Source organism: Oncorhynchus mykiss, chromosome 20 (genome assembly GCF_013265735.2).
Source record: "Oncorhynchus mykiss isolate Arlee chromosome 20, USDA_OmykA_1.1, whole genome shotgun sequence".
Lineage (NCBI taxonomy): Eukaryota > Metazoa > Chordata > Actinopteri > Salmoniformes > Salmonidae > Oncorhynchus > Oncorhynchus mykiss.
In genome coordinates, this window is record NC_048584.1 from 20,198,406 (window position 1) to 20,219,325 (window position 20,920).

The 20,920-nt window shown below is 44.4% G+C and overlaps 1 protein-coding gene across 1 annotated transcript in view; it reads left to right on the forward strand.

Annotated features, from left to right (window-relative positions):
- Positions 1-20,920, forward strand: part of LOC110499120 (unconventional myosin-Id) — a 118,728-nt gene that overhangs the window by 25,992 nt on the left and 71,816 nt on the right. The window contains exons 2-11 of the mRNA XM_036955947.1: positions 6,807-7,015; positions 7,660-7,753; positions 14,613-14,778; positions 14,876-14,929; positions 15,455-15,550; positions 16,423-16,539; positions 16,837-17,040; positions 17,379-17,524; positions 17,730-17,844; positions 18,020-18,190. Of these exons, the coding sequence (XP_036811842.1) occupies positions 6,807-7,015; positions 7,660-7,753; positions 14,613-14,778; positions 14,876-14,929; positions 15,455-15,550; positions 16,423-16,539; positions 16,837-17,040; positions 17,379-17,524; positions 17,730-17,844; positions 18,020-18,190 (1,372 nt within the window). The remainder of the gene's footprint in view (positions 1-6,806; positions 7,016-7,659; positions 7,754-14,612; positions 14,779-14,875; positions 14,930-15,454; positions 15,551-16,422; positions 16,540-16,836; positions 17,041-17,378; positions 17,525-17,729; positions 17,845-18,019; positions 18,191-20,920) is intronic.

Consider the following 20,920-nt stretch of genomic DNA (forward strand, 5'->3'; position numbering starts at 1 on the left):
GCTGAAGAAATTTGGCTTGTCACCTAAAACACTCACAAACTTTTACAGATGCATAATCGAGAGCATCCTGTCGGGCTGTATCACCGCCTGGTACGGCAACTGCTCCGCCCACAAGCGCAAGGCTCTCCAGAGGATAGTGCGGTCTGCCCAACGCATCACCAAGGGAAAACTACCTGCCCTCCATGGCACCTACAGCACCCAATGTCACAGGAAGGCCAAAAAGATCATCAAGGACAACAACCACCCGAGCCACTGCCTGTTCATCCCATTATCATCCAGAAGGCGCGGTCAGTACAAGTGCATCAAAGCTGGGACCGAGAGACTAAAAAACAGCTTCTATCTCAAGGCAATCAGACTGTTAAACAGCCATCACTAACACAGAGTGGCTGCTGCCAACATACAGACTCATCTCTGGCCACTTTAATACATTTAATAAATGGATTTAATAAAGGTATCACTAGTCGTTATGAAGTTGTTAGATTACTTGTTAGATATACTACACTGTCGGAACTAGAAGCACAAGCATTTCGCTACACTCGCATTGAAGTCTGCTAACCATGTGTATGTGGCCAATAAAATCTGATTTGATTTGTAGAAGGCGAGTGGTCGGATCGATAAACCACAATTGGAGGATCTTCTATTATCGTTTAAATCTCCAGTTGGGAACATTTTAGCTTCACAGTGGATTGTATTGGCGATGGACAGAGATTTGTGGATAAAACATGAATAGTATGTTCTCCACTGCTCAATGAGAACAGCCCAGAGTGGCGCGTGTAGCTTGTTGTTGTTGTCGGCTAATCGCAAGTCATCACAGCGCCACTAGTCATAGAGCTTTTGTCACACCCTGAACTGTTTCACTTGTCTTTGTGATGGTCTCCACCCCCCTCCAGGTGTCGCCCATCTTCCCCTTTATCCCCTCTGTATTTAGACCTGTGTTCTCTGTTTGTCTGTTGCCAGTTCGTCTTGTTTGTTCAAGCCAACCAGCGTTTTGTCTCAGCTCCTGCTTTTTCCAGTTTCTTTTTTCTCACCCTCCTGGTTTTGACACTTGCCTGTCTTGACTCCGTGCCCGCCTGCCTGACCACTCTGCCTGACCCTGAGACTGCCTGCCGACCTGTACCTTTGCCCCCCTCTGGATTACCGACCTCTGCCTGACCTTACCTTGAGCCTGCCTGCCACCCGGTACTGCTGCCCCACCTCTGGTTTACTGAGCCCTGCCTGCCTTGACCTGTCTATTGCCTACCCCTGTTGGGATATGAAACTATTGTTTATTCGACGTGGTCTGCATCCGGGTCTTACCTTCATACCTGATAGCCTCTGTGTGTGGCAAAGCAAGTTAGGAGATTAAAGTGACGTAATAAAAAGTTAAATGGGAAGTACAGTGCATTCAAAAAGTATTCAGACCCCTTCACTTTTTCCACATTTTCTTACGTTACAGCCTTATTCTAACATGTATGTAGTTTTTTTCCCCTCTCTCATCAATCTACACACAGTACAAAGCAAAACATTTTTTTAGAAAGAAATAAAAAACCTTTAAATATCACATTTGCGTAAGTATTCAGACCCTTTACTCAGTACTTTGTTGAAGCACCATTGGCAGTGATTACAGCCTGGAGTCTTCTTGGGTATGACGCTACAAGCGTAGCACACGTGTATTTGGGGAGTTTCTCCCATTATTCCCTGCAGATCTTCTTAAGCTCTGTCAAGTTGGATGTGGAGCGTCGCTGCACTGCTATTTTCAAGTCTCTCCAGAGATGTTTGATCAGGTTCAAGTCCGGGCTCTGGCTGGACCACTCAAGGGCATTCAGAGACTTGTACCGAAGCCACTCCTGCGTTGTCTTGGTTGTGTGCTTAGGGTCGTTGTCCTGTTGGAAGGTGAACCTTCGCCCCCAGTCTGAGGTCCTGAGCACTCTGGAGCAGATTTTCCTCAAGGATCTCTCTGTACTTTGCTCAGTTCATCTTTCCCTGAGGAGTATTTCTGTCTGTACTAAAGCCCTTTTTGTGGTGGAAAAACTATTTCTGATTGGCTGCCAAGTGGGTGGGCCTTTGCCCTCCAAGGCACACCCATGACTGCACCTAATGGAATGTATTTCAATTTACTGATTTCCTTATATGAACTGTAACTCAGTAAAATCATAGCTATGACAAGCTAGAAGTTAGTATTCTAACGCGAGACGGCTTATGTTTGGTTGCTGTCTCTCCCTCCTTGCTCCCGTGTCACTCGCTCATGGTACACACACCTCAAGGCTCCTCCTCCACCTCTCCCTCGTGCTGTATCAGTTCTGGTTAATAAAGTAGCTTATAAAATTACTTTTCTGCTGCTTCCCTCACTCAGATCCGACCATGTCTAATACGGAACTGGTCGTCCTCGGGTCCATTCGGAACGGGTCTCCTATATTGAAAAATGTATTTATGCATATTTGTCCAGCTGGGAAAGCCCCAGGTCCATTTTGGAACGGGGACACTTTTTTAAAACTTCTATTTAGACAAATAAACAAAAATTATCTAGAGTAACTGTTGGCATTTCATTTTCCCGCTGTACCGTAGCCGAACCGTGAACCCAAAACCACAATACGTACTGAACCGTAGGTTTGTTGAACTGTTACACCCCATTGGTAAGTTAGTCTAGCGACAAGCTATCTAAACGTATAGTAATCATGGTCGAATTACTGACCGGGGGGTCCCCCATTGATTTTGTTAGTCACTCTCACTCCGATATCATAAAAACTCTAACATTTCTCTCCACCTTAGAATTGCAGGAAATTAGCACAACAAATCTCTCTGACACGTAGGCAGTCACTTGAAATAGAGAGAACCAGTGTAAAAAAAAGAGAGCAGTAGAGGTCAAGTGAAAGCGACAGTCTCAAAGTTTTGGCCACACCTTACTCTCGAGTCCTGAATTCTCTTTCTCTCCCTTTCCGACCTCCCTTTCTTAATTCAAGAGCTTTATTGGCACGGGAAACATGTTAACATTGCCAAAGCAAGTGAAGTATATAATAAACAGTACAAATGTACAGTAAACATTAAACTCACAGAAGTTCCAAAATAATTAAGACATTTCAAATGTAATATCATGTGTATATATACAGTGTGTCTCTCTCGCTCTCTGCTCTCTCTCTCTCTCTGGTCTCGGCCCCACTCACCCCCCCCCCCTCTCTCTTTCTGTGCCGGGCCCAGTTGTGAGGGGAATTGTATCTGACTGGCACGGCCCACAGCCTTGATCTCTCTCCAGCAGGACCCCTCCTTAGTGCTGCCGGGAAACGGAAGGAAAGGGAGGAGAAGGAGGGGTTACCATAGAAACCTCCCACCCACCTCCAATTATTCTAAAGACCATAGCCCGGGACCCAAAGCCCCACAACGTTTCCCAACCTCCCAGAAACATCCACACAATGTTTAGCCTACACTCCCACTCCAGTCTGTTTTATCTTTTTAGTTATCTCTCTGTTACTGAAATTCCTCAGAATGAGAACACACACTCCCACAGATGTCTCATCATAATACACACACAATTGATTCTGTTTTTGAACTGATGCCCTCTGATACCAACTATAGATTATGATGCAATAGGATGTTAATCATAATGTCCATTTATAAAAGCCAGATATTGGGAAAACACTAGGTCACTGCTGGGATTTTACCAGACACTGTCTGTATTGTTGAAACTGGGTGGGACATTGTATTCCCATGAATAATAATTTAGTTTAGTTGTACCGCAAACAGATGAGGATATTTCCTTGCCTATCATTTAGCTTTTTTTCCTGTTCCATATTGGGTGTGGATGGAAACCAAAACCACAATGACAAAATTACACTCCCTTGTGATGTTCTCAATAACACTGACATTCGGGCTAAAGTATTTTCCCCACGTCACATCTGAAAGCTGAGCCTACAGTAACCTATTACGTAGATTCACCTTCAATTATTATGCTGTCAATTTAGTTGATTTCCCTCCAACTGAGATCACAGATAGATCACTCCCAACTGGTAGTTCATTGTATACATTCCCCCAGAAGCCATTGGACACGTGCACTTTAAGTGGGCAGCTCTCTTTGTTGGCACAGGGTATGTAGGGAGAAGGCGGCCTATCTGTGCTTCTTAGACAAAGACCCCCAATTGACGTCTGAACAATGGAGCAGGCAGTGCACGCAGCAGCATTCCGCCCTGGAGGATGGCACAATAGCTCTTTCTCCAGTGCCAGTTCAAAGCCAGGGCAAATTGGTTTTGCAGCAAAGGAGCGTAAAGAAATGACATCGAACATATACAATCCACATGGATCACAATGACACATACAGTTACAATGTGCTGGCACATCAAGTCATAGGGCTGACTCGCACCAGGGGACGTGCCACCAGCCAGCATGCCAGGCTGCCAGCCCGCCCACCACTTCAACAGGCCCTGCCTGGGGACACAATGCCACCCTGGGCACACGAGCACAGTGTCTTGGTGTCACCCGTGCCCAGTGGTGCGTGGGATTGATGACATGAGGGCTCAAACATGGCTGGGTGCAGAAGAATGAGCTAACCGCCGCCTGTTGACCTGTCAGAGAGTTAGCGGTGGCGTCCTTGTTTGTGAAAGTGGCTAATTGTAGTTTCTGTGTGTACTCTGTGTAGTTTTAATTAAGCTCTTCATTTGTTCTCCATTTTAATATCTATAGCCATCCTTTTCTGCTCTTTCTGTTTGTACTGTTCTACAACAACCCGTGTTTATGTGTTGTGGCTATTCCTCAGCTGCTCTGTCAATGTTTTGTAGATCGCTCTGTTTTCTCTTTTCGATATGGGCAGTATCTAACATCACCAATGCAGCTGCTTTATCGGAGTCCGAATCAAAACGGAATCCGAGAACATGTATGCAGGCTGAACCACTATGTGATCCCTTCACTGACGTTAAAGATTGTGGACAGAGATTAGCAAGCCAAAACAATTCCACGTTCATTGAATGCCAAGGTTTCCAGGGACTCAAGGACATGGATAACCAGGGCTGTAGTAAAGGTAGTTTATTGTTGTAAGATCGGTGTAACCACTAACCGGGTCGTTATAGCACTGTAAAATAGGATCGGCCCTCAGTGGCTGACCAGGGCTAAACAGGTTCAATCAAATAAGTGCATCAATCCAGAGCGTCACTCTCAGGACAAGCAGTGATTCCGAAGGTGTATAGTAGATATGCTGTATTATATTGGTAGTGTAGGCCTCTGGAACCCAGGGCCGCCAGGTGGAACCCTGGGACCAAAGCAGAGGTAGGCCTGACTGGGGTGTAGCTGAGAAGAAAGGCCCTATTCTTCTGTGTAGGCGGGGGGAGAAACCCTGGTCCACTCAGAGAAGGAAGTGAGGTAGGCTGCCTGAGGGCATAGAGAGAGAAGGTCCAGATCAGTCCCAGTCAAGACTCTCTCTCTCCCTGGAGTCTGCACAGCTCACTGCTCGAGGATCAGTGTGGCTCGTTGGGTGTAGGTTTTAGAGTTGGGGCCCCGCCATACCATTTTGAGCACCCTATTCTGTCCCATCTCAAAACCACCACCGATGCCCTCCCTGCCAAGAGGTCTGTGGACAACCTCTTGGGCCTTCGCTACATCCTCCAACACCTCGACAACCCAAGGACATACATAAGGATATTGTTTCTGGACTTTAGCTCAACACAATCATTCTGGACCTGCTACAGCACAAACTCACCCAGCTGATCGTATCTGACTCCATCAGGATACAGCGTATTAAGATTGGGGGGGGGGACATGTTTCAGCACGGGGGCACCGCAGCATCCAGGACAAGGAAGCGTGCAGGTCAGATCATCGCTGACCCCCGGACACCCCGTCTTTCAAAGACTCCACTCTGGCAGACGGTTTAGGTCAATCATGATCAAAGCTTCCCTCCACCTGAACAGTGGCCCTCATCAACCGACCATCGGGCTCATAGGGATGAAGTGACTTTGCGTTGGGCCGAACACTGCACCTTGCCCAACAATGGCCTCTAATACAAATAACTGCACTATATTGCATTTTCACTATGTACACCTCTGCACAACACTGTATATGCACTGGATACAGTCACCGTGGCAGCATCCCTCTCTGCTTACATACAGTATATCCCCCTCTCTAAATGGTATATTCCCACTGCAATCAGTCTAAACTCCAGAGTTTTGTGTTTACTGTAGCGATATTGCATATTCTGTATGATGTCTATGTGGAATACAGACGCGTGTCTATGTATTCTGTTTCTGTATTGTCTATTGCTGGCAGCACCTTCACTCTAAAGCAAATTCTGGTTCTGTGTAAATGTACATGGTGAAAAAAGATTGTCATAGTAGGACCATGTGTCTGGTACACTGTATGTAACTTCTTGGCGATATGTTAACCCCACGCGCGCACAAGTATGTTAACCCCACGCGCGCACAAGTATGTTAACCCCACGCGCGCACAAGTATGCACGCACACACACACACACACACACACACACACACACACGCGCATCCCTCTAGGCTGCAGACCACTATAGAAAAGCTATCATCGTCTGACGTAAAGTGTTGTAGTGTTGAAGGAGGGGGGGGGGGGGGGGGGGGGGGGATTGACATATAGAGAGAGGGATGTAAACATGACCTGGTGTTAGCCTGAGTCTCTGCTGCTTTTTGGTGCTAAAATGTTACTTTGGACTGTGCTACTGAACTGCATTTGTGGTGCTGTTTATTAAGGTATGTTTTTAAATAAGTGCGTTTTTCTAAATAGTATACCTGTCCCTGTCCTGTAACAGTGAAATGACTCAGCGGTATGGCATCGTGTTGTCAGGTGACGGAGTTCCCTGTGCTCTTTCTCTCGTGTGGCTGCAGGTTTGAGAAGGGCCGTATCTACACCTACATCGGCGAGGTGGTGGTGTCGGTTAACCCTTACCGCGCCATGAACATCTACGGCCGAGACACCATCGAGCAGTACAAGGGCCGGGAGTTGTACGAGCGACCACCACATCTCTTCGCCATCGCAGACGCAGCCTACAAAGCCATGAAAAGGAGGAACAAGGACACCTGTATTGTCATCTCAGGTAACGGGGGGGGGGGGGGGGTTGTCTGTCTAGTGAACTAATTCCAGCATATAAATACATAGCTAACATATTCTAAGCTTTATAATAGGACATTCATAAGGGCTCATACATGCTTATAAGAAGTAATACATGTACATATAACACTGGTTCAGGTCAAGTCACGTCTTCCTGGATGCCAACTTAGATTTTGTTTGAAAATGTAGCTTTTAAAGTTCAAATTTAATGTTCTCTCAAAATATTTTTGTAATGTCTGACTTTTGCTCTAATGTTTTCTGGCTGGAGTAATGTGAGATTGTCATTTAGGTGGAGAGTATTTTGGGGGAAATCGATATGACCCTATTTAGTTGAAAATAGCAGGGTCAACGCTGCCTTCTTTCTAAGAAAACAAGCTATGTAACCACAAGCTGTGACAGCATGGTGAAAGTATTTGGTTGATAAAGCGCCACTTAGTGGTGAAGAGAGGAATATTCTGTCTCGAATGGCTCAAAACCCTAAACTCACCTCAAAAAAAGCCCATGATAATGGAGATCACATTTTAGAGGTTCCAATTGAATTCAAATCTGAAATGTCACATACATTGCAGTACAAAGCTATAGCAAATTATGGCACTATATAACAAAAATAATGATGTTTTTCCAATGCAGGGGAGAGTGGAGCCGGAAAGACGGAAGCCAGCAAATACATCATGCAATACATCGCTGCTATAACAAACCCCGGCCAAAGAGCTGAGGTCGAAAGGTGAGAAATGTATTGCCATTAAGTTGCCATTTGAACCTTCTCAGATTGTCCCTTTTTTAAATCTGCATTATGTAACTTTTTGGGTGACCTGACCAAATTCACGTAGGAATGTGACCCACCACCTCAATTCGGTCTTATGTAGCAAAATTTGAAATTGTGTTTTTTTTTACATTGGATAAAAGTAGAGCGATGATATATCACACACTGTAGCTGAGGAATAATGGAAAAGGAATTATGCTTTGGATGCTAAACTTTTGAGAAAATGGCCCTTCACTGTTTCGGTACACCAACTGGAGAGCTCTTCTTTGTCTACACCCATTCAGCATCATTCACACCCTCTTAAGTCTTAGGTCCACCCATCTCTTTAAGGATTCACATGTGAGGCCATGTGCTAAACAGAGTGAGCTAAACAATTAACCATAATCCTAACGCATACTACAAGCAATACAAACTGATTGTCATAGCCACCATGCATGAATCTGCAGGGAGTTAAAGCTAACCAACTACACTCCCGGTCAAACGTTTTAGAACACCTACTCATTCAAGGGTTTTTCTATATTTTTACTATTTTCTACATTGCAGAATAATAGTGAAGACATCAAAACTATGAAATAACACATATGGAATCGTGTAAGCACTAAAAAAGTGTTAAACAAATCAAAATATATTTGAGGTTCTTCAAAAAGCCACCCTTTGCCTTGATGACAGCAAGGATTATCCACACACTTAGACAGAAGCATGCTACATGGCAGACCAATCCGAACTCATCTCTCAGCATGTCCAGCCCTTCCATGATCTTTTTTAAAAATGTTATTATTATTTTTTAATTTTACCCCTTTATCTCCCCAATTTCGTGGTATCCAATTGTTTTAGTAGCTACTATCGCCCATCCATTATCTCCGCCAATCATGGATAGCGGGAAGGTTCCAGCTTTTTCCGTGTCTAAACCAACTAGGCTCATAATAAAAAATTAAAATGGTAGTTACAGATGGCATACAAGTTTGTTATTAAGGCACATGAAAGTTCACATGTTTACATTCAAATGCATCTCCTGTGAAGTAGTGACGTGTGATGTACACCTAGCTTCTTGAAACAGGTCACAAATGTGTTTATAGATCTGTCATTCTCATTGAAAGCAAGTCTGAGAAGCGGTAGATTTGAAATTGGTTTTGAAGTTGCATTGGTATTCACTGCAATGCTGTAGTTCCCAAGGTGTGTCAATTCTGATTAGCCAATAGGCTTCATGATTTTGCAGGAGTTTCATATTATTAATTCAGCGCAAGACTACCCGCCTCGCCTCTCCTGCCAAATTCAAAACCACGGCAGCGCTGAAGGTGAGAGATTTGTTTTCACATGGCTAGCGGCTAGCAAGCCTTCTTTTGTTATTTAAAAGGGTGCAAAAATGTCATTAGCTAAGAAAAATAAGGCAATTGTATGCTCGTTTATTGCGTCTTGGACAAGGGAATATGGATTTGTCTTACTGAAGTACTGGCCTGTTTACGCTCCCTGTTGTAAAACTGTTGTTTGTCGGACATCAAGTGCCTGACGTCATTTTGAAACTGAGACATGAGGAATAACTCCAAGGATGAGGCGCACAAGCCTGAAAGAATCAAGAGGGCCGTGTCCAGGTATGAAAAGCAAATCAGTGGGTTTACAAATCTACATGCAGTCAAAAATCAAGCTACAGAGGGGAGCTATAAAGTTGCACAGTGCATTCCTAAACATGGAAAACCATTTACTAAATGGGGAATATATCAAGGAGGCTTTCCTCAGAAGTTTGCAGGTTTTATTTGATGGATTGCCTAACAAAGACACAATCATCTCAACGAAAGAAGACATGCCTGTGTCTGCATGTAATGGAGCGGCAAACTGTGGAGTTAAAAGACGCACCTGTGTTTAGTGTGGATGTGAATGAGATTCCACGTCTGGCAGTTGTTGCAAGATACTGTGACTCACAGCAGGTACGTGAGGAGCTGCTTTGTCTCAAACCCATGCATGGTACTACTAAAGGAGAAGATGTAGCAAAAACCTTCACAGATCATTTTGAGAAGAGGTGTCGATTTGTTAAAAACATATTCGCTATTACAACTGACCGTTCCCCCACTATGGTGGGGAAACCTAATGGATTCGCAAAGCTGACTGAAGAGAAGATTGGCCACCCCGTGGTTAAATGTCACTACCATTCACCAAGTTAATCTGTGTTCCAAGATCAAGCCTGTGGTGCTAAGGGACAGTGCCTCTGTTTAGCGAGCTATGGAATTCTTCCGTTTGTGGGCAATTAGATATTCAGGAGACACAATTAGTTGTAATGCACATATGGAAATCATTACTGGCTCGCAGATCTTTAGAAATGGTAGGATAAATTGTAAATTGACACACCACACCAAAAAGTATGCCGACCCCATCCTCTACACTGTACTTTCTTGTTTTGCCACATAAACTGAAATTAGGCAAACTACTAGAATTTGAAAATGCATATTTTCCGGACGTTGAAATCAGGTTAATTTTTGGTTCTGAAAGAATCCGGTGTGCTAGCTCTGGAATAGATAAATTACATTGAACGGCCTGGGATCCCCTTGGAGAGATTTGAGAACCACTACTTCACTATACTGAACTGTCTAAACTTGGGAAACATAGATGTCTATGATTGGTTCAGATTTGGTCCAGTCTGGAATTTCCAAACGTCTGAAGGTACCACGTTCATCTGTACAAACAATAGTACGCAAGTATAACCATCATGGGACCACGCAGCTGCATCATGTTGTGGGGGTGCTTTGCTGCAGGAGGGACTGTTGCACTTCACAAAATAGATGGCATCATGAGGTTGGAACATTAGGTGGATATATCGAAGCAACATCTCAAGACATCAGTCAGGAAGTGAAAGCTTGGTCGCAAATGGGTCTTCCAAATGGACAATGACCCCAAGCATACTTCCAAAGTTGTGGCAAAATGGCTTAAGAACAACAAAGTCAAGGTATTGGAGTGGTCATCACAAAACCCTGACCTCAATCCTATAGAAAATGTGTGGGCAGAACTGAAAAAGTGTGTGCGAGCAAGGAGGCCAACAAACCTGACTCTTTGGTCACCTACAAACAAGCAAGATTTCTGGCTCTCACAGACCTGTAACTTCTTCTTTAAGAGGCTCCTCTGTCCTCCACTTGTTACCTGTATTAATGGCACCTGTTTGAACTTGTTATCAGTATAAAAGACACCTGTCCACAACCTCAAAACAGTCACACTCCAAACTCCACTATGGCCAAGACCAAAGAGCTCTCAAAGGACACCAGAAACAAAATTGTAGACCTGCACCAGGCTGGGAAGACTGAATCTGCAATAGGTAAGCAGCTTGGTTTGAAGAAATCAACTGTGGGAGCAATTATTAGGAAATGGAAGACATACAAGACCACTGATAATCTCCCTCGATCTGGGGCTCCACGCAAGATCTTTACCCCGTGGGGTCAAAATGATCACAAGAAAGGTGAGCAAAAATCCCAGAACCACACGGGGGTACCTAGTGAATGACCTGCAGAGAGCTGGGACCAAAGTAACACGTCTGGCACTGCAGGATTTGAGTCCCTGGCGGCGTAGTGTGTTACTGATGGTAGGCTTTGTTACTTTGGTCCCAGCTCTCTGCAGGTCATTCACTAGGTCCCCCCATGTGGTTCTGGGATTTGCAAATAAATTCATTAAAAATCCTACAATGTGATTTTCTGGATTTTTTTTCCTCATTTTGTCTGTCATAGTTGAAGTGTACCTATGATGAAAATGACAGGCCTCTCATCTTTTTAAGTGGGAGAACTTGCACAATTGGTGGCTGACTAAATACTTTTTTGCCCCACTGTATGTGCATATTATGTGTGAGTGAGAAAATGGAATGAGCGTTTGTGTGTGTGTTGGAGTGACAGTATGTGTGAGTGTGTAGGGTCCATAGAGACAGAGCAAAAATTGAAATAACCTTACGTTTTTATTTACCTTTTAAGTCAGATAGACGTGTAGCTATTTATCAGTTGTATTATTACAGTTGGGGATAGAAGCTTTTCAAGAGCCTGTTGGTGTCCAGACTTGATGCACCGGTAACTCTTGCCATGCGGCAGCAGAGAAAATAGTCTATGGCTTGGATGGTTGGAGTCTTTAACGATTTTCCGGACTTTCTTTTCATACCGCCTGATATAGAGGTCCTGGATGGCATAGAGCTCAGCAGCAGTGATGCACTGGGCTGTCCGCACCACCTTCTGTAGCGCCACACGATCGAGGGCGGTACTATTGCCATACCAAGCAGTGATGTACTGGGCTGTCCGCGCCACGCGATCGAGGGCGGTACTATTGCCATACCAAGCAGTGATGTACTGGGCTGTCCGCGCCACCCTCTGTAGCACCACGCGATCGAGGGCGGTACTATTGCCATACCATGCAGTGATGTACTGGGCTGTCCGCGCCACCCTCTGTAGCACCACGCGATCGAGGGCGGTACTATTGCCATACCAAGCAGTGATGTACTGGGCTGTCCGCGCCACCCTCTGTAGCACCACGCGATCGAGGGCGGTACTATTGCCATACCAAGCAGTGATGTACTGGGCTGTCCACGCCACCCTCTGTAGCACCACGCGATCGAGGGCGGTACTATTGCCATACCAAGCAGTGACGCAGCCAGTCAAAATGTGTCACATGCACAGGATACAGAAGGTGTAAACGGTACAGTGAAATGTTTACTTGTACAGTGGTGTCTTTTGTTTGCTAAACAATGAACCACAATTCCAACTCATAACATTACTACCCTGCATGTATATACAGTGTATTCGGAAAGTATTCAGACCCCTCAACTTTTTCCACATTTTGTGACGTTACTTTTTTAATCCTCAATCTACACACGATACCCCATAATGACAAAGCAAAGACATTTTTCTTATTTTTTTGCAATTATCTTGAAAATAAAAAAAACTTTTAAAATATCACATTTACGTAAGTATTCAGACCCTTTACTCAGTACTTTGTTGAAGCACCTTTGACAGCGATTACAGCCTCAAGTCTTCTTGGGTATGACACTACAAGCTTGGCACACCTGCATTTGGGGCGTTTCTCCCATTCTTCTCTGGAGATCCTCTCAAGCTCTGTCAGGTTTGATGGGGAGTGTTGCTGCACAGCATTTTTCAGTTCTCTCCAGAGATGTTCAAGTCTGGTCTCTGGCTGGGCCACTCAAGGACATTCAGACACTTGTCCCGAAGCCACTCCTGTGTTGTCTTGGTTGTGTGCTTAGGGTCGTTGTCCTGTTGGAAGGCGACCGTCATCCCAGTCAGGTCCTGAGTGCTCTGGAGCAGGTTTTCATCAAGGATCTCTCTGTACTTTGCTTCGTTCATCTTTCCCTCGATCCTGACTAGTCCCAGTCCCTGCCACTGAAAAACATCCCCACAGCATGATGCTGACACCACCTTGCTTCCCCGTAGGCATGATGCCGACACCACCTTGCTTCCCCGTAGGCATGATGCCAGGTTTCCTCCAGACGTGATGCTTGGCATGCAGGCCAAAGAGTTCAGTCTTGGTTTCATCAGGCCAGAGAATCTTGTTTCTCATGGTCTGACACTCCTTTAGGTGCCTTTTGGCAGATTCCAAGCAGGCTTCATGTGCATTTTACTGAGGAGTGGCTTCCATCTGGCCACTCTACCATAAAGGCCTGATTTGGTGGAGTGCTGCAGAGATAGTTGTCCTTCTTTTAAAAGTTCTCCATGTCCACAGACGAACTCTGGAGCGACCATCGGGTTTTTGGTCACCTCCCTGACCAAGGGCTGTTTTTTTTTTTTTTTACCAGGCAATGTTGGCCTAGGAACAGTGGGTTAACTGCCTTGTCCTGGAGGCCTTGTCAGCTCAGGGATTCGATCTAGCAACCTTTTCGGTTACTGGCCCAATGCTCTAACCACTAGGGTACCTGTCACCCCTGTTTATAGCATTTTGGTGCTGAATATATTGCGCCTGACCCACTACATATTCCCTGTAGACATTTAACTGAGAAACTGTATTTTTGTGTTTTTTAAAGTCAATACTAACCCACAACTCTCACAGTTCTGCCCTCTAAGGTCTGCCCTATCAGTCAGGAAATGCTACAGTCTGTGTGGAGCTCAGATTTATGCGAGAGCCACAGCAGGCTGTGTCTAGTGTGTGTGTGTGTGTGTGTGTGTGTGTGTGTGTGGGCCATGACAGCCATGCAGCACAGTGTATGGGTGAGGAGCCTGTGTTCTGACCTAGCACTACACAGCATCAATCATCAGTGCCAAAGCAGTCTTTGTGTTAAGTAGAGTTGTGGTATACTTCTGCGAAAGAACTTGCCGATAAAAGACATTTCAAACAACTATAAACATGTCCAGACCTAGATGGGCCCCATAAATGACAGACGACTCTAGGATTTGAGTGAGTAATGACCCTACTACTGAATCAATGTGAAATGAAAAACTTAAATCTTAAAGTTGAGAGCCACATAAGGTGAAACAGCGCCACCGGTCACCCCAGGCGCATTTGTTATTGTTTTTTGTTTTGTTTATGAAACGGAGCAGAGGAGCACCCAGCATTGTGGTAAACCTACTCTGCTTTTCTACTGCGTGTGCAAGGTTGTCAGAGGGGGGAAAAAAACTGTGTTCGTTGTTTGAAGTAACATCTTTGTTGTAATATCGCAAACGGACGTGGCAGTTTTCACCGCTACGGATTCCAGCTGCGACTCTAGCTCACACTACTGTATTCAGTCTGATCATTCGCTTTTGGCCACCTTATTGTTTGTTTATCTCTATGGGCCGAGGATCAGCTGAGTAATAGGTAATAGGAGCCAGGGGAGCTGTTAGTAGTACTTTAAAAGATGTGTTGCCTCTCTCTCCAGGGTGAAAAACATGCTGCTGAAATCCAACTGCGTCCTGGAGGCCTTTGGCAACGCCAAGACCAACCGCAACGACAACTCCAGTCGCTTCGGCAAGTACATGGACATCAACTTCGACTTCAAGGGAGATCCCATCGGGGGACACATCAACAACTACCTGCTGGAGAAGGTAGGGGGCACTGGGGGAGCAGTGAGATCACCTGTTATAAATAAATGATCAATTATGTTTTACTCTGTCTGACTCAAACCATCTGTTTCTCTTATAGTCCAGAGTCATCTTCCAGCAGGAGGGGGAGAGAAGCTTTCACTCATTCTACCAGGTGTGTGTGTGTGTGTGTGTGTGTGTGTGTGTGTGTGTGTGTGTGTGTGTGTGTGTGTGTGTGTGTGTGTGTGTGTGTGTGTGTGTGTGTGTGTGTGTATTACATGCCAGACTATACCACCATAAGCTGGTATACAGACCACATGGGTCTGTGACTGTGTTGATCATACAGGCTTGGTGATATCAAAGGTCTTACAACTCTGCTATGCTGCTATTTAGAAATATCCATCCTTTCACCCGATTTAACTCCTCAACTACACATGAATCTTTCTCACTCTATAAACTCCCCCATTCTCAAGGTACTTCACCCTACATTGGTCAGGACACATTATTGATCTAGAATCTAGATTATTCTTGACTTTTGCTCCATATTACTGTGGTGTTACATACTGTATGACTCACCGCACCATTTGAAATGAAATGGTTTAGAATGTAAATACTGAACAGTCTCCGACATGTGTCACTACTGACTCTGTGTCTTCCTTCTCTTTCTCTCTCGCTCTCTTTCTTTCTTTGTTCTCTTCAGATGGTTAAAGGGGGTTCTGAGTCCCTCTTGCGTTCCCTCCACGTCTCGAAGGACCCCACAGCCTACAGCTACATCAAAGTAGGAGGCCAGGTCAAGGTAGGTTACCACAGAAGTATATCCGCTTTGACCCTTTGTTTATACAATCACAAAATGTCACTTTATTTCTCACGTTTTAGACCGTGAATGTCACCAATGCTGAGTTTATTTGGTAACACTGTTTATTTTTACAGGAATAAATAAAACGCAAGCCCATGCTCAGCAGATGTGCACGGTTGTTTGAATTTCTGATCACGTGAGCAGCTGTGTTTACAACTGATGCTTTTGTGTTGCGTAACAAAATGTGCAGCTATTGCATGAATTCAAAGTGATATATTACGTACGAATATCCAAAGGGGCCAATGATGTCATGGTTTTGAGTGTCCGTCCCTCTAAAACAAGCCTTTTGAAGTTTTTGGGAGCCGTATAATTCCAGCTGTTAACACACGCCAGCAAGCATCTCCGTTCTGCTGTCTCTGCACTTGCAGTTTAATAAGTAGGAACAAAACAAAGTTGTATAACAAACAATGTGACGTCATGGAACAGAGCAAGGCCAAAACAGCTGAAGTGGTTTGTACATGGTGTGCAATGCTCCCATTTTTATAGAAACAGTCCTCGGTTGATGCTCACACCATCCTGTCTTAAAGATATTTGTGGTCATTTTGTCACTCCTACTTTATGACTTTGGCTGCTGGGAGTAGGAACATGTCAGGAATGAACTCATACTTGCCAAAGTGAGGAAGTGGTGTACAGTATTTGGCCGGTGTTACAGACTAGTGAAAAGTATGTGTCAAGTAAATCATTGTTGGACTAAGTTTTACTTCAAAATTGACAATAAGTTGAACGTGTTTTGTGTGAAGGGAACAGAAACGCTCCTATTGTTTCCAGTTTGATTGTCCTACTCATCCGTTCCTTCTTTCTCCCCGCCACAGTCGTCGATTAACGACGGTGCTGATTTCAAAGCTGTGGCGGATGCCATGAAGGTGATCGGCTTCACACCAGATGAAATCCAGACTGTTTACAAGGTCCTGGCCACTATCCTGCACCTGGTAATACCCCATATTAACTCCTAACTCTTGGCCTTCCAGCAGGGTTAGCATAGGTTAAAATCAAACGGGGTTAAAGGTATACTCAGTAATATGACAACGTCATATACTGAGGGGTGACTCCCTGTTGTGTGCCCAGTGTCCCTTTTTAAAATGGAACAGGTTTGAATTGAAACAGTCCTGCCCTTATTTGTCCTATTCCCCTACCCTTTGCTCCAATGCGATCACTCCACCTAGTCTCTTTAGTTTACAGGTAACTTCCTTGTATTCCTGTATTTATCTCCATGTGACCTCTCCCAGGGGAACCTGACGTTTGGTGTGGATGGCGACACAACGCTGATTGAGAACTCCAAGGTGGTGGCGGTGATCGGGGTCCTGCTGGCCACTAAGGAGGAGAATGTGGGAAAGGCCCTGCTCTACCGCACCGTTGCCACCGGCCGTGACGTCATCGACAAGCAGCACACGACCCAGGAGGCCAGTTACGGCCGGGATGCCTTGGCCAAGGTAGCTAATGCTAGTACGCTACGTTAACCGATTAACAGTTAACGGTCAAAATGCTGACTCTTAGCTAAGCTAGCTAATACTAGCACGCTACGTTGGCCGCTTCACAGCAGCAACGCTAACTCTCAATGGTAGTGCTAACCCTCAAAAAGGGTTTGTGAAATGGGCCCCAATGTTAGACGTGGTAGGCCTAACCAGTTTTTAAAGTAGCCAGGGTATTATTTTGAAGGCTTCTGGGTAAAATAGCAGCCAGTGTAGGTAGCTGACCTATAGCACCCTGCTGTCTCTCATGATCTGTATCTACTGTTGTCTGCCTTGGTGTTGGGGCGTGTGACCCACAGGCTATGTACGAAAGAATGTTCTGTTGGATTGTGGGAAGGATCAATGATGTCATTGAAGTGAAGAACTATGACGCCAAAGTCCACGGGAAGAACACAGTCATCGGAGTGCTGGACATCTACGGCTTTGAGATATTTCAGAACAACAGGTTAGGAGACGTGTCCGCTATAAATAATTCAATATTGAATGTATTTCAGTGTAGAATCTCTACTTGATTAAGTCTCTACATCAATATGAAATACACTGATTTTATACACAATCTCTCTGTCATGACACTTGTATGTAACACGAGTATAAAACCAGGGTCACAGCCATTCACTCACCCTCTCCTTCCCTGTCTGTCTGTCTGTCAGCTTTGAGCAGTTCTGTATCAACTATTGCAACGAGAAGCTGCAGCAGCTCTTCATTCAGCTTGTGCTGAGGCAGGAACAGGAAGAGTACCAGCGCGAGGGAATCCCCTGGAAACACGTAAGGCCACATCTTGGTTCCACTCCACTCATCTCTTGTATTGCCTCCAACAGCATGGTCAATTTGCGTCAAGTCCTTCTCCTTCCGTTGATTATGACTATTAGGAACGTCTTACTCCCTGTGCTGGTTGTAATGATAAACCGATCCCCTGTTTTCTCTCTGTGCCTGGGCGTAGATTGACTACTTCAACAACCAGATCATTGTGGACCTGGTGGAGCTGCAACACAAGGGCATCTTCTCTGTGCTGGACGAGGCCTGTATGACCGTGGGCAAAGTCACCGACGAGGTCTTCTTACAGGGACTCAACAGCAAGCTGGCCAAGCACGCCCACTACACCAGCCGCAAGGTGCGTTGAAAAACAATTTGGACATCATTTTCAATTCCTGAATTCAATTTCAATTCGTTGACTGAATTGAAAGTGGAAATATACCTGAACAATGTGGACACATGGATATGTTAGAGGCTTGTTCCCAGCGATTACCTAAGTAATTCTATTAGCCCAACAACCTAGCCCAGTGATTTTGAAACATAAGACAAGACTGAGGACTGTATACTTTTGTTAGTTTAAATGATCGGCTCCATCAAATGCTGTTTAAAGGTCCAACGCAGCTGTTTTTAATCTCAATATGAAATCATTTCTGTGTAACATTAAGTGCAATACTATGATTGTTTTCAATTAAAATGGTCAAAAAGAAACATAAATAGCTTCTTAACAAAGAGTAATTTCTCAGGCAAGAATTTTGCTATGACTGTCTGGGAGTGGTCTGAGCAGAGAGAGGGAAAAACTGAAAATTGGCAGAGATGTTTGAAACACTTTCTTATTGGTCTATTAACTAATGTACCGCATGGTGATGTCACCACGTTGGCCAAAACTCAATCCCACCAAAAAAGGCAAAAATTCAGGCATTCTTTTGAACAATTATTACACTAAAATGGCATTATCATCATATTCACCATTTCACAGTTTTATTCCAACCTCATAGTGTGGAAATAAATATAAAACACTACACTGGGCCTTTAAAGTCAAATTGGCATTACAGCCATTGTATACCACCAGACTAATAAAACATATGGAATTGTTTTAAGAAGGTCATAACGAGGATAATTTAGATATTCCATTTTTTATTTTAAGACCCCCTGAAGTATAAAACAATGTATTTAAAAAAAAAATTGAATTTGGCCCTACTGCTATTAGCCCATTCAAACGCATTGAATAACAGATTCACTACATGGAACAATAGATAGTCCAGAAAAAAATCAAAAGGAAGTTTGTTCTGAAGTGTCTGTCCTATATCTGAGCAATATAAGAAAGATCAGGAAACCATTAAAACAATTATTATTTTTTTATTTTTTTTAACATGTATTTAACCCCTTATTTTTGGCACTTAACTATTCCCATATATACTGCACTTAAATAAATAAATAAATACGGGTACCGGGGGACCTTCAGACGAGTCTTGTGGTCATCCTGGAGCAAAACAACCAGCATGTTTGTAAGAGTCTCACCTTTCCACAGAGGGGTCATATTAGCGTGTAGCCCAAACGGTTCGGATGCTACAGACAGAAGTTGGCAGATCAGCTGTACCGCTGTCAGACGAGTCGCGTTCGGATGCTACAGACAATTTAGTGAGAGAACCAATTTTTCAGGATGTCCCATGGTTTGACAAACATCGCCCTAGCTCTGTCACCTTTCACCGCAGATACAGAAGTGCAACATCAGCGGCTGCTGTGGGGATTGAGATGCATCCCCCCAAATGTTTTATATATTTATAGCTTAAACTGATGGATTTTGATGGGGATTGTTTTTATTATGCTAATTAGATTTCTGCGGGGCAGCGGAAATCCACTCTAGGATATTTAACAGGTTAGATGGCTGCATTTTACAGGGTAGTATTTCACTCAGTGGACCACAAGAGGGCAACAGGCGTCAGAGAAACGAGTGTTGGGCTATCTGACTCGACACTTTGCTCTCGGTGATGTCACTGGCAGCCAATGAGAGTCAATGGAGCTGGCGTCTTGCTGCGCTGGCATGGGTGTTACAGAGAGGGGGAGAAAATAAGAGACTGAGGATCATAGCAAGAGAAACAGATATTCAGGTGGAGGGGAGGGAAAGGGTGCCCGGTAAAGATAGAGGCCGTGTCACTGACATCCAGGTTGTTTTTCCCTCTAACATCTTAGAATCAGTGTTATGTGTCATCATCCTGGCTGTTGCTGTCTTGTACCCTGTAAAGATGGTTCCTTAGGCAATGCTACTAGCCACGGTCTCATTCAGTCCAGTGGGTGATGTTCTACAGTGCCTTCGGAAAATATTCAGACCCCTTGACTTTTTACACATTTCGTTAAGTTACAGCCTTATTCTAAAATGGATTAAATTGTTTTTTCCCCCTCTAACCAATCTACACACAATTCCCCATAATGACAAAGAAAAAATAGTTTTTTGGGGAAAATTGTGCAAATTTATTACAATAAAAATAAACTAAATATCAGATGTACATCATTATTCAGATCCTTTACTTAGTACATTGTTGAAGCACCTTCGGCAGCGATTACAGCATCAAGTCTTCTCAGGTATGACACGACAAGCTTGGCACACCTGTATTTTGGGCTCTGGCTGGGCTACTCGAGGACATTGAGAGTTGTCCCATAGCCACTCCTGCGTTGTCTTGGCTGTGTGCTTAGGGTCGTTGTCCTGTTGGAAGGTGAACCTTCATCCTGAGTGCTCTGGAGCAGGTTTTCATCAAGGATATCGTTGTACTTTGCTCCGTTCATCTTTGCATGTGGGAGAAGTCCAGGGGACTGAATACTTTCCGAACGCACTGTTGACTGCATTCCCCCTCAGGTGAATACATCGATTACATCTATATGTCATTCATCTAGGCCTAGAGGACTGGCAGGCAGGTGGCTATCATACTCTGTGTGTGTGTGTGTGCACTGCCCTGTGCAGAGATAAAACACCTAGTGCTACACAGAGTCCCCATAGGCTCCGGCGGAGAAGATTGATAGGCAGACAATGAGAGAATAAAAAATATATAATCAATGTAACCTTTATTTAACTAGAGAAGTGGAAGGAAAAGTA